This window comes from Scomber japonicus, chromosome 1, assembly GCF_027409825.1.
Source record: "Scomber japonicus isolate fScoJap1 chromosome 1, fScoJap1.pri, whole genome shotgun sequence".
Lineage (NCBI taxonomy): Eukaryota > Metazoa > Chordata > Actinopteri > Scombriformes > Scombridae > Scomber > Scomber japonicus.
The window spans coordinates 34,554,314-34,568,575 of NC_070578.1; the positions used below are offsets into that span (position 1 = coordinate 34,554,314).

Genomic DNA, 14,262 nt, shown 5'->3' on the forward strand with positions numbered 1-14,262 from the left:
GATTCATTTCCTGTCAATAGTTTGAAATGGATTGAAGCACGGCAGCGTAAATGTGACGTCGCCGCTTTAATCCCGCCTTCAAAGCTCTGCCTGGCTTTAGCTGTTTTTCCAACCTATCTGACCTATTGGGATCAATGAAAAACATCGAAGATATTGGCAGCGATTCAAAGATCTGGAACGAGTCTTTGCATCACAACTGGCCAATCTCAATCATGTGACCCAAACACATAAAAGGTGGAAAACAAACCTCACATAAAAGAGCAATAGGCAACATTTAAAAAAAAAAAAAAGAAAGCGAACAGATGAGACCAGAAAATCCTCCAGAACATGTTTTACTTCTTAAAAATGGATCATCATCTGTCATCTGGACACAGTTTGGTTTTAAACCAGACGACCACAAACAAGAACAGACTCGGGACGCAGTTTACCTTCAGGTTGTAGCTGCACCACAAACTAATAAAATAAACTGTATTGTAACAATTACAGCAAAAAACCAGACTTTGGAGCTGCTGCTACTTTCAGAAACGAGTTCAAAGCCAAAAGTGAAAACAAATGTTTGGGCCTACAATGTGAAATTCAATAGCTCTGTTTCTTTAAACAAAGACAAATAAGTTATTTATAGTCGCGATGACAATATTTGGCAAAAAGAGAGAATAAGTGGAAGTAATGGAAACACAAGCGGAGCTCTGTCGACCCAAATGACACGGTCGCACCAGAGCAAAAACATGAAGAAAACGCTGCTCTACTTAAAAAAGAGGAACATTTAGTTCTCCTCTCGTTTGTGTTTCTATCTAAAAATCTATTAGCTGCGACTAATGGTGTGAAGAGAGGTTGAAAAAACTACAAATCTCTTGTCACATTTACATTTTCCTGCTATTAAATTGTCAGTTATCACAACGTTTTCGTCTTCCCCCCCTCCTCGCTGCTGAAAGGTTTAACGTACACACACACAGCATAATACGAGAAAAGACACAGGGTCCCTTCTTGGACCGAGTCGGCTAAAAATGGAAAATGGAATCACATGAGCAGAAAAGCTGCTATTACCAACACAGAGATGGAAATGTCTAGTTTAATTATCCTCCGAACACGCTGACCGGCTTCCTCTTGTCATGTGATCCTCCTCTCCAGTACACAAACTCGTTTATAAAAATGCTGATTTTTCACTGTGTACCTGTGTAATAGCTCTAATAGTGGAGCTGTTTCCTCTCCGCTCCTGTAAAACCCATAAGTCCATATAATTTCCTCCACTATATGCGGCAACTGTTCCATTATATTAAAAAAAAAGGAAATAAGTCACATTTAAAAAAAATCCTCAAGGAGTTCATTAATAAAAACCAAGACAGTGTTTTAAACAAATGTGTGAAGGCCATATTTCTCCTGGTGCTGCTTCCTTTACCAGTTTCTGTCAGAAATCTCCACGTGTATATGGATGCAGGCAGTGGCGGCAGCGGCAGCATTAAATGATTCATACTTACGAGCTCCTCAATTATTCAGAGGGTGGGAATAATTAACGAGGCATCTGGAGAAGGAGTTTGTTAAATGTGGAATATTTTTTCAGCATGCAGGACAAAAGAGGAGAGAGAGAGAGGAGGGAAAGGGGGGAGGTGGGGGTTTAAAAGAATTTCCATTTCACAGCGTTGAAATTAATGCATTTAGCTCAGGTGTCTTGAGTGAATGGTGCTTTGTAGAGTAAATAAAAGAAGAAAAAAAAAGGAAGAGATCATGTTAACACTATGTTCTCTAAAACTTCACTAACTTTATCAGGATGAAGAAGCGTGTCCTCCGTGTCATACAGTCATACATAATGTGTTTGAAATATACTAAAGCTAAGAAAATACTTGTTTGTAGCTGCTAGGTGTCAACAGATAAAACACAATGTTAACCCTTTCTACAGTACTTCTGCTTTATGTGATGTTTCCATTTTATTCACACTGAAGGAATGAATCTATGAATGGGTTGAAACTAGACGGAGACATTGATCAAACCATATTAGCTCATCACAGATATATTGCTATCAGTTTATAAGCTGTGACTTGTTAAATAATTAGCGTTTTATGTGTATTTGAGCTTTTTTCTTAATTTAAAGTTTTTATCAATGAATCAAATCCTTTTTTATATCCTATATAGCACCAAATCACAACAACTCATAACCAATAGTCAATGATCCAAAGATATTCAGTTTACTATCATGGTAGACAAACCAGAAAATAGTCATTTGTAGCTTATTATATTCAATTGAGAAGCTAGAACTCGATAATTTGGACATTTTTTCCATTGACTGTCAAAATAGTTGGTGAATCTAATTATCGTTGTAGCTCTATTCAGTCACTACAAGTCAAATTCTTCTTCTTTAACTCCATCAAATGTAAATTTGTAGCATCGAGAATAAAGAAGTAAAGTGGTAACTAAAGTCTGCATTCAATGCCTGGTCAGATTCGTTCTGCTTCATCTTTTCCCAGATGTTTGTGTTAAGATACAGAGAAGACTTTTCATTGATATTCCTCAGAGTAAGGAGCTATTGGGACGCACACTGAGCTATTGTACTGGCACCAAACCGAAGTATGAAAACGATACACCGAGAAAAAACACACACATCAAACCGCTAAAGAGAATCTCAGTCCAGCAGTTCTTCATGGGGCGTTTAAATCAAGACACAGGAAATATGCAGGTTTTCCAAAAAGACAGATTTGCAGCTTTTCAACACCTTGTCAACAAAACGACAAGTTGAATTTAAGGCCTTGTTCACACCTCACGTTCAACATCCATCCTGAGTGATCCCATCCCAAATGGACAGCTTTAAGTCGGATCTCCACTTCCTTTCTCTATATGCACATAAATATGTACATCATTTCCTTTTGCACGGACCAGCCATGCACTTCCTCTGCCCGGTCTGCCGGAAATTAAAAGAAGAAGTTTACAGAGAGCTTTGCAAACTCCAAACTCTTCGGCCCAAATGGAAATCAGGCAGCATGTTTCGTGTTTACTCCACCTGCCACAATCCATTCTTCTTCTTCTTTTTCTTCTTGTTTAGCACTTTAAGATGACACTGTTGGAGCATGATTAAGTACATACTTCCACTTATGCAGAGTCCTTCAATATGGCCCTGAACCACATTCACACTGCTGTTCATATGTGGCCCAGACTTCCTCCAAATGTGAGCGATCAAATCTGAATGCTTCCTCAATGTGTCTTGGCTGCATTCACACCTGCTCAGCTATCAACTTGTGATCGGATCTCCCAAGAGGAGGTGTGAACAAGTCCTAAAGACCAATTTAAAACCATCTTCTTGTTGTTTAGCAGCTGTTGGAGCATGATTAAGTATGTACCTCCAACTCATTCGGGCGTTGGTTGATTAAGAGTCCTTCAATGTAACCAAAGACCTCCAAATGTGGTCTGAACGATTGGATCTCAATGCCTCCTCAATGTATCTTGGCTGCATTCACACCTGCACAACTGTCCATTTGTGATCGGATCTCCCAAGATGCATTTTAATAGGAGGTGTGAACAGGCCCTAAAGACCCATTTAAAACCTTCTTCTTGTTGTTTAGCACTTCATAGTGAAGCTGTTGGAGCATCATTAAGTATGTACCTCCACTTATTGGGGCATTGGTTGATTAAGAGTCCTTCAATGTAACCCAAGACCTCCAATGTGGTCTGAACGACTGGATCTCAATGTATCTTGGGTACATTCACACCTCCACCAACGATGCAATGGTAGATCCTGAGATCAATTTAAAACCTTAAAAAAGCAAAAACAAATCTAGCACCAAAAGCAGACAGATTGTGGACAGTAATAAAGCTCACACAGCTTGTAACTCAATGGAGAGACACATTTTCGAAGATCTAGAAAACTTGGATCAAGTTATACAAGGATGCTCTCTTAGGCGCCATTACAAGTCCATCAAGAAAAACACCAGCACGTCTCTTTTAGCCAAAATACTGAAGTGAGGTTGTTCTAAAAGAAAAATGACCATTTGATTAGGGCTGGGCAATTAATCGAAAAATAATCAAAACCAACATTTAGAAGCTCTCTAATCAACTTAATCTTGCTCATGTCAATTAATCGTGGTGTTCACTGTTGCCATGACAGCAAAGGTTGCATATATTTAAGGAATTTGAAAACTTGTCTCCAGTGATCATTTTAACCCAAACCATGATCTTCACATAGTTCTAATCAAGTAAACTAGACATTAACCACAGCTTCCTTCCTCTTTTCCTTTCTTCCTTCCTCCTTCTTTCCTTCCTTCATTTTAACCCAAACCATGATCTTTACATAGTTCTAATCCAGTAAACTAGACACTAACCACAGCGTCACACCTTAAAACATCTTTATTTTCACTCCCTAAAGATTCTCATGTGTGAGGGCAGCAGTGGAAAATACTAAACTAAAGAAACTGTGAAAATACATCATTGTTCATCAAGGGTGGAGATAATCGTTCATTAATCGTAATCGAGGTTAAAAGTTCAATTAATCGTGATTTTGATTTTTGCCATAATCGCCCAGCTCTACATTTGATGCACATTTAGAGCAACAACAGGCTGCCTTTTCTACTACTTTGTCATTCCAGCGTTTAAGGTTTGAACAAATTAGCTTGATTTCCCTCTTGTGTACGTAAAAATGAGCATAACCAGTGTTGTTAAACCAGAATGTAGCTCTAATGACACAAACGTGGGTCCCATCAATGGACTTGCATCATGGGAAAAGTCAGTTTTCTCCATTGGCTTTGCAGAGTGCTCACATCCAGTGGGAATTAAATAAATTAACACTCTGAAGGCGTTAATGGTGTAATCCAGTTAAGTCATCGAGTGAGAAATGCCAACACATCTGCGATCAAGATCAACCACAAACGTCATCATCCCTGCACCGGATAATCTGGAGTCCTTGATTAACTCTGTGTGAGGATTTGGAGAGTTGGAAGTTTTTTTTTTCTTCTTCTCCTGCTGCTGCTGCTTTCATGTAGACGTTTCGCCTCTATTAAAAAAAGAAAACTGCTGAAGTTTATCGCCAACTGTTTTCATGATCTATTAAATGTTTCTGTTATTTATCAAGAAACTGGTTTCAGCTTCTTAACTGTGAGGATTTGGACTTTTGGGTCAGACAAAAAGGGACTTGAAGATGTCACCTTGAGGAATTGTGAAAAACTATGTGAGTGGCAGACTTTCCAATTCAATGAAAAAAAATTATTGTCAGATGATGAATTGGATTGAAAATAATAGTTGCAACCCTGCTAGGATTTTAATTCTGAGGAGAAAATGGAAATATAACAGGTAATTTTCCACTCAGAAGCTCTGAATACAGCTCTGGCAAATGAAATGCTGCAAGCAGTGAAGTCCAAAGTGTGTGTTTGATATACAGTTTGAATCTCAGGTAACCTTTTCAGGGAGTTAAGACAGGACACTTTAAAAACGTCTCTAGTCCTTAAATTCAAAACTTTTATCAGGACTGTTGGAGCTCAGAGAAGTGTCGAAACAGCGACCGCTCTCCAAGTTCACTTCAGAGTCCTTTTACCTTCACTCTGTCTGTCTGTCAGTATTTCGGGCCTTCCCCGCAGTCTGGCCCAGATCCTGCTCAAATTGGATTCGAAGCCATTAGTGTCCCAACTCGAAGCATATGTTCCAAGTTGCTGAGCATTTCATTTCACGAGATGCCGCCGTCGTCGTCGACAATGACGACGAGGAAGGGGGCTGAGGCAAGAAGGAAAAAAAACAAAAAAAACAGACGGCGTAGAAAAATAAACCAGACACACACACAAACATGGCTGGACTGAGTCTGTCCCTCGCTTACAGACAGACAGAGACAGAGTCCCATGCTCCGAAGAAAGCCCACTTTGACTTCAGGGTCACGTTCCAACGCATTAGCTTGTAACTGCCCCTCTCCCTCTCTCCCTCCCTCTCTCTCTCTCTGTGTATGTTTGTGTGTGGGGGGGAATGTGTACGTGCACTACATGCATGTTTTCATATATGTGTGTGTGTGTGTGTGAGTTTCATAGAGCGATACCTTCCATGCTGCACAAAAAGGCGCTGCTGTACTCCATCACAGAAATCTAAATATTCCTTCTAGGGGGCGAAAAAAACATTAGCAAGGATTGTATTTCAAAAAGGCGGGCAACCCCCTTTACTTGAGGTTTTTTTTTTTTCTCCTCTCCTCTCCCTCACTCTGTTTCACTCTCTCTCTTTATGCTTTAAGAGAGGGCAGCAACTTTATTTATGTCTAAATACTTTGGATGCAGCGAGAGAGATAGAGAGAAAGAGAGAGAGAGAGGAACCCCGAGCAAGTCGGATCATTATCTCTCAAATCTAAACAAGCCTTTACTTTCCCAGAACAGAGCTCGTATTCTATAAGCACTTAAACATAGCAGGAGGGGGTAGCGGCGGAGGGGAAGGTGGAAGGGGGAGGTGGGGGGCGGGGGTCGGACTATGTGTGTATGTGTGTGTGATCCCGGGGTTCCCAGTCTGAGTTTAAGAATGACAGAGTAAAACACTGCAGGCTCTGTGGAAGCCAGGAAACAGCCTAATGTATTTATCCAAACACATATCTGCTGAGAGGCCCCCACAGCTCCAACACATCCCCTTTTCCTACGAGAGCTTCACCTCTACTAAATAAAAAAAAAGCACTGCAGCTAAAACTGTGAAGGGGAAAAAAGGAGCAGCAGCAGCAGCAGCAGTAAAAACTAAATATCATCCTAAATATTTAGATAAATACTGTGATTATTTGTTCCAACTTTAAATAAATTTCACTGCATTAACACCCACTCTTTCACTCGCCATGTTTCTCAAAGCAGAAGCAAGAAAATGTTGTTTTCACTCCTGCTGTTTGACTCTTTATACATGCTTTTTTCTTTTTTTTTACTAAATACACCTAATAAACAGCTACTTTTTTTTTTTTTTACAGCTACAACCTGAAGGCAAACATCCGCGATCTCTTCTAGTTTGTCGTCATCTTGAATAACTCTCTCCAGATGACCGATGATGTGCGCCACTTTTATTAAAAAAAAAAAACTTTAAACGTTTGCAGGATTTTTGCAGCTCGTTTCTCAAAAAAAAAAAAAAAAAGAGGCTTCATCTAACTGCACTTGACTAAATGGTCAACTGGTGCCACACTGCAGCAAAAAAAAAAAAAAAAGGCTTTAAGAGAAGAGAGAGAGAGAAAAAAGAAAGAATATAAAAGAAAACCTGTCAATGTCAATCACAGAAGCTGAAAATAATGATAATACTAATAATAAACCTCATAATAATAATAATAATAATAATAATAATAATAATAATAATAATAATAATAATAATAAGCATTGCAATCTTAGCTTCCCCCCAAAAGATAAAGCCATCCAGAAGTCATCCTGTCATTATTTGAAGTAGGAAAATTGTTTGGATTATCTGCTATTTGGAGAAAATAAGCGAGCATGCTTCTTTAAAAACGTCAAAAACCAGAATGTGGTCCGTGCTGTCTGGCTCGAGTGTTAACCTTCATTCGTATTGAAAGTATTTGGCCTGATTTATTGCCGACTTTTGTCAACCATAAAAAAAATAAAAATAAAAAAAAAACTGGACTGACGTAACACAAAGTGCTAGGTGACCTCGTCTGCTTTTTTTCTGCAATTCGAGGGACCCACACACACACACACAAACACAGACACAATCACAAACACACACACACACACACAATCACACACACACTGTGGCTGTGCTGGCAGCCCGGCTCGCAGCTGAGGTATCCCGAAACAACACAATGGTACAACTAAGTGAACGTTGCCAAACACTGAGAGGAGGGGAAGGAGGGGGGGAGTCCTATTTAGCTGTTATGATGATTCATAATTTGACCGTCTCCCTAAAAATAATCCTGTTTACATGAACATGATAAACCAGACATAATCGTGGAGGTGCTGAGTCAAAAACAAAAAATATAAATAACTTTGTTTTTCCAGATGTGTTTCAGGAAAGGTGAACGATCACTAACCCTAACCCTCAGCCGTTTACCTGCCTCTAATTCATCTCATGTCTTTAAACGTCTCCTCTATGATGTTTATATCTCTGCCACGTGTCGACCTGTTGGTCGCTGGCTGCCGTCACAAGGTTCGACACGAGCGACACGACGAGCTGAGCTGCTGAACAGGACCGAGGATTTGTTTATCCCGTCTGACGTCTGTCAATTAAACAACATAATTCGTCCGTACAGCTGTGTGATTCTGTTTATTTTAACTTCTGTTTAATCAGAGAAAGTCATAAGTCAGCTAAAGTAATGTCGTTTCTTTTAAATCTAACCCTCATATTGTCCTCAGGTCAATTCTGACCCTCAAAAATGAGGTATAACTTCATTTAAATGAAGCCTTTTGAGCATAATGTCCAAAAAAATATGTGTAAATCTTGTGGTAATAACATGGAATGAAGTTGGCTAAAAAGGGTGATAATTTATACCTTTATGTTTTATAAACAGTCAAACCAGTTTAGGTCAATTTTGATAGGGGAGGACAAAAGTTGCAGAGACAACAGAAGAGTTTAAAAGGTTTCCACTGGCAAAAATATAGTTTCAGAGTTTTCTGAAAGTGTTTTGAGGTCTTTGAAGCAACACAAGAGTTTAAAACTGTTAAAGAAATAGTGAAATAGTTTATCTTAAATCAGTGTTGCTGTTTTTTTGTCAGTTTTGTTCACTTCTTTTTAAAAACTGTCTGGTAGATCTGTCATCTTAAGCTTTTCTCCTTTACAACAAAGACTGCAATAGAAATACTCTGCTGCTGTTTTTATCACTGACAAGTTTAACTGTATGTCAGCACTGGGTGATTGCAGCCTTACGTCCACTTTACTGTCATATAAACCTATATACGGTATCTATCTTATCTATCTTCTCTATCTTTAAAAAAAGATTACATGGAATATAATCAGTGTATGGGGATCTGCATTCTCACGTTAAGTGTATAATCAGCTCCAACATGCGTCTCATTTTGTTACTTTAGCCAAATATTTGATTTATTGTCATTTAATGCATCTAAACTATGAAAAAAGGGCAGCGAGAGTGTGTGTCATGCATCAAAAATAGCCAAAGCAAACCCAAAATTACCTAATAAAAAGGACAAGAGTTCAACTAAAGAGCAACATGAAAATAAGTGCTGCACAAATCCACTCTAATGATGATGAAAAGAGCGGAGAAAATCACTTCCTGTCCCTGCTGCAGGTAGAAACGTCTCAAGCAACAAACAATCAGTCATCAACGTCTTTATAAAAAAAGAAAAAAGCATAAAAATTGCCGTAATTGGTAGAAGACACAAAGCGAGCCGTGGCTCTGTTCCACTGATGAAAACACAGGGCTCTCCTGATGAGTGAGTGTGTGTGTGTGTGTGTGTGTGTGTGTGTGTGGCGAGCAATGACGGGTCAGGGCGCTCTGACCCACTAATGAGAGGCAGACCATAACCACATCAGACAAGAGCAACACTAAGTAACTGGTCTGATAAATAAATAAAAAGAGAGCGATAGAGAGAGAGAGCGATAGAGATAGAGAGAGAGAGAGAGAGAGAGAGAGAGAGAGAGGCACCCTAATGAGGAAAAAAGTGTTCATGCACCACAATGACAACATGGCACAACCGATAAGTCTCATAGCGAGACCACAGCGAAGGGCAGCAGCACAGCAGAGGAGCGGGCGTCTACGACTCACGACAGAGAAGGAAAAAAAAAAAACACTCCGACTCAGATTTTACTCAAATGTGAGTTAAACCAGCTTTTTGTTTTCAGTGTGTGAAAGCTGAACGGTTGTAACATCTGACGGATCACCTGAACAGCTTTAAACTTTTAATTTTGGTTCCTAGCTGTTGTTAAAGTTTGTCCTCACTGGCCACCGTACTCTAACTGAACCTGAGCCAATTAAATAAAGACTCTGCATGAAACAGGGTCCTGATTGGGCCTCCTGTTGCACCTCAAAACATTGATTCTTTGCTCTTTTTGGGCACTGTTTCACTTGTTAATTAATAACTTGAAATAAAGTGAATGTGAAACCACTTAAACATATGAATCATAAAAGGAGCCATAAGTAAAGACAGATAAAAAAGTGAGTAACAGGCAGCATTTCACATTTAATTATAAAAAAATAAACACAAAAATTGAGTTTGGCTGATAAATAAACAACATTATTTGCAGGTATTTTAGTTTAAAGCTGTCAGCAGGTGATCCTCAGTATGTGTGTGTGTGTGTGTGTGTGTGCCTGTACTTACATGTGGACGTGTGGAGGTTGGAAGCGGCTCTGGTTGATGTTGTAGTGTGTGAAGGCCTGTGTGGGGTTGGAGCTGTACTCGTCCACCGTGATGGTCACTTTGCCATGAGCCATCCTTCCGCCGTTTGGACATGAGACGCCGTTCGTTCACCGGGATTCAGCAGCGAGCCGTGCAGCGGTCATCCTTCAGACCCGGCTCAAGAAGCCCAGGAAGTCTCCCAGCAGCAGCAGCAGCAGCAGCAGCGACAAGAGACCCGGCTGATCGACTCACGACCGACGACACACTGCAGTCTGCAAAACACACACACACACACACACACACACACACACATCAGCACCACAAAAACAGGCACTGACAGGAACGTCCTCTACATGGCAAGAAAATATAAACCTCACAGAAAGGGCAAAAAAACCCAACAACATATAAAAGATTTAAACTCTTCAAAAGATCTAACGTGCACAAACATAAACTAACATGTTCTGTGGCTTTCTTTGAGCTAAAACACTGAGCAGTAAAGAGGGCGATGCTTTCCTGCTAACTCATAAATCACATTGTTAACATACACGTTGTAATTACGTTTTTTCAGAGGAGCACAAAACAAAAAAGAAATGCTTATTTTTTTCTGTGTGGCTGCGTCAGAGTTGAAAAGTAAAATTTAAAAAAAAGGAGAAAGGAGAAAGAATGCATGCAGTAAAATTCCCAAAACAGCTCATCAAACCAAACCATTCTTCATACAATCCTCAATTTGCTTTAAAAATAAATTTAAAAAAAGCAGTGAAGCAACTTTTCACATAATTAGCAGATTTATTCTACCTTTTCAAACAATATGGCATTTCCTTAAGAGAATAAAAACAGCTTGTCAAAAGTTTGCACGTAGTTACTTTTTTCTTAAAACAAACACTTTACTGTAAAACGTGACAATTCACAACGTAGAAAGAAAAAAATCAGCTGCTCTGCTGCTCTACTGCTCGTCCCCCCCGGCTGCTTTTAAAGCAAACAAGTACAAAATGTATAAATTAGTGCAGGTATGTATGACTCCTCTCTGTGTGTGCATCAGTGCAGGGGAAAAAAAGCTTCAGGTGTAATTTCTCCTGATGTTTAAATTGTTGCAAAGCCTTTTTTTAAATCATAGTAAAACAAGAAATTCCTCACGATGCATGCACAGCACAGGTTTGCCTCCTCTTGCTGACAATCACAACCTCACAAAAACACCCCAAAATAAAGCTAAAACAACTTCTGCTTTAGTTAATCCCAGGCCTGCTGCTCTACATCTGCAACCAAGCATTCAATCTACCAGCTTCAACTTGCATCTGTGTAAAATAAAAGGCTAAATTCTGCACAGAAAAAAAGACAATTTCACTCTTTAAATTGAAATCCTGCAGCTATATATAAAAAATAAAAAAAAACCTCCAATGCACAGCAGCAGCACGTGTGGATGGATATGCATCTTCAGATTTCAGAGCTCACTCACCGACGGGGCTGAGCAATGTCTCCTCTCGGACCCTGAGCCTCCCCTTCTCCTTGTCTCTGACCTCCCTGACTGTGATCGTAAAAGTGGCCACTGTGGGCTTGACAAGGCTTTTTATACCAGACCCTCCGGATGCAGCCAGGAGCACGAGGAGTAGTAGAAGAAGAAGAAGAAGAAGAAGGAAGGGTGGGAAAAAAATTGCCCCCTTAATTTAACAAGTCTGTCATCATCTTCTTCTCCTTCTTCTTTCTTTTTTTTTTTTTTTAAAAAAAGGAGGGAAATCAAACAGCTCCAGAGTTCATTTGATGGTTAAATCCTGTGATGCAGTGCGGCTGTGACCTTCCAGTCCATTCGGGTGTGAATTTCTTAAAAAGCAAGAATAACCCCCTCTCCAATTTAAACTTGTCCTATTTTCTCACACACACACACACACATATATACACACGCACGAAAAAGCATTGATTTATATTTTCTGGGTCATCTGAATGCTACTTTTCCAAATGAAGTGTGCTATGAATTTAAGTCAGAAAAGATTTATACCAGCATAAAAAAAGATAGAAAAAGAGTGAGAAAAAAAAAGATGGGGGGAAAACTCAAATTTCAATATTCCTTGAACTTGAACTGAGCTCCACTACACACACACACACAAACCCTCTCTCTCACACACACACACACACACACACACACACACACAAACCCTCTCTCTCTCTCTCTCACACACACACAGCTCTTAACAAGTTTTAAAATGATATCACTCCAACTTCAAAAAGACTCATTTTTTGCTTTTGCATGCAAGAAACAAGTTTGCAAAATAAATAAATAAATAAATAAATAATAAGCTGTGCACACACTTTCACCTCAGTAAATAAAAAAAAATCTACAAAAACATGAAGTGCCTGCTCTGCTCAGAAATGTGCCCCCTTTTCTCTTTTTTTCTGCTAATGTAGGCCGAAAAAGCTGGAGGACGGATTTGTGTGTGCAGCATGCTTCACAGTCTTCCTCGCCGTGTGCAGTGTGTGTGTATGTGTGTGTCTATGCATGCATGTGTGTGTGTGTTGGGCTGCTGAAACTCGCCTGTCTGTCTCTACCTTATGGCTACAGTAGCAGCAGCAGCAGCAGCAACTAGCTCTCTCTGTAGCTTAGCGTGCTAAACCTGCTCTGGCAGTGTGGGGATATTTTTTAATTTTTTATTATGCACGCTGTAGCTGCACACACTGAGCTGCACACACACACACGAGCACACATATATTGTCAAGCCCCCCCCCCTCCTCCTCCCTCTTGTCTGTGAATAAACAGAGCGCCGATACACAAGCAATATAGCTAACTTCACTAGTAGAAAGGAGAAGGAGAGGGGGCACGGCACAGGCAGGCGGATAAACTGACCCTTTCTTGAAACCATGCACACACACACACACATGTACACACATGCACATACAGCACCGCTTTTTTTTGCAGAAATGTACACACACACACTAACACACATACACACACACACAAAAAAAGGAAAAGAGAAAAGGGGTCCGTGCAGTCCTGAACTCTGCTCCTGGAAGAATAAAAAGCCGAAGGTGCTCTTCCTCGTAAAATGACAAACCGACGGCTTTGTGTCAGGAATTTCTCTCTCTTTTTTTTTTTCCTCCTTCCCTTCCCCTTCTCCCCTTCACTCACTCCCCTCCCTCCCCTCTCTCTCTTCGGTTCTCTCTCAAAAAAAATAAAAAAATAAGCCAAGCAGGAAAGGTTGCTGTACCTTTCGTCGTGTGTGGTAAAGGTGCTGCTGGTGGTGGTTTCTTTTCTTTCTTTTCTTCTTTTTTTTTTGGTGCCGGTTTTTCTTTTTTTTTTTTTTTTTTTTTTTTAATCTGGCCCCGGAGGTGGAAGAAGAGTGTCGGTGTCGGGTCGGGGTCGCCCTCTACACGGCGGCGGCGGCGGCGGTGAAGAGACACGGGTCCATGCAGCAGCAGCAGCGGCGGCGGCAACAGCAGCAGCACCGGTAGTGGTGGTAGTAAGAGCGGGGCAGGGTCGCTCGTCTATCCGGGGGTTGCTGCAGTCTGGGCGGATAGGGCAGAACCTTCGACCCGGCGGGACCTCGGCTGGCTCCTGTGGAAAGAAACCAGACAAGAGGGCGAAGAGGGGGGAGAGAGAGAGAGCCGGGAGAGGAGGGCGAGAGACACTGATAGACAACAGCGGAGGGAGAGAGAGAGAGTGGTAGAGAGGTAGAAAGAGAGAGAGAGAGCAGCCTCGGTGTGACGGAGGGGGAGTGCAGTGAGTCGGAGCTGCCACTGGGGTCAGAGAGCAGAGAGAGAGCAGGAGCGAGCACAACCCCCCGCCACCTCCCGTGCGCGCGCCCTCACCGGCGGGCACTCGCGCGGGAGCTGCGCGGGAGGGGAGGGAGGCAGGAGGAGGAGTGCGCTCGTGCAGTCCCGCGCTACCTTCGTGCTGCGTTCAAGTGCAGTTGGATATGACAGACTCACTGTGGAGCTGCAGTTATAAGGAAATAATATTGAAATTACAGACTCAGGTCATTTTTCAGGGTGCTCAACCAACCCTAAATTTGATCTCAGCACCCCTATATATAAAAAACATAAATATGTATACTAAAATTAT

At 40.9% G+C, this 14,262-nt stretch overlaps 1 protein-coding gene across 1 annotated transcript in view; it reads right to left on the reverse strand.

Annotated features, from left to right (window-relative positions):
* The window catches only part of mpped2a (metallophosphoesterase domain containing 2a), an 83,610-nt gene extending 69,631 nt beyond the window's left edge, over positions 1–13,979 (reverse strand). Inside the window, exons 1-2 of the mRNA XM_053317219.1 lie at positions 13,409–13,979; positions 10,197–10,486 (exon numbers count right to left, since the gene is read on the reverse strand). Of these exons, the coding sequence (XP_053173194.1) occupies positions 10,197–10,309 (113 nt within the window). The 5' untranslated portion in view covers positions 10,310–10,486; positions 13,409–13,979. The remainder of the gene's footprint in view (positions 1–10,196; positions 10,487–13,408) is intronic.
* Between the last annotated feature and the right edge of the window lie 283 nt (positions 13,980–14,262).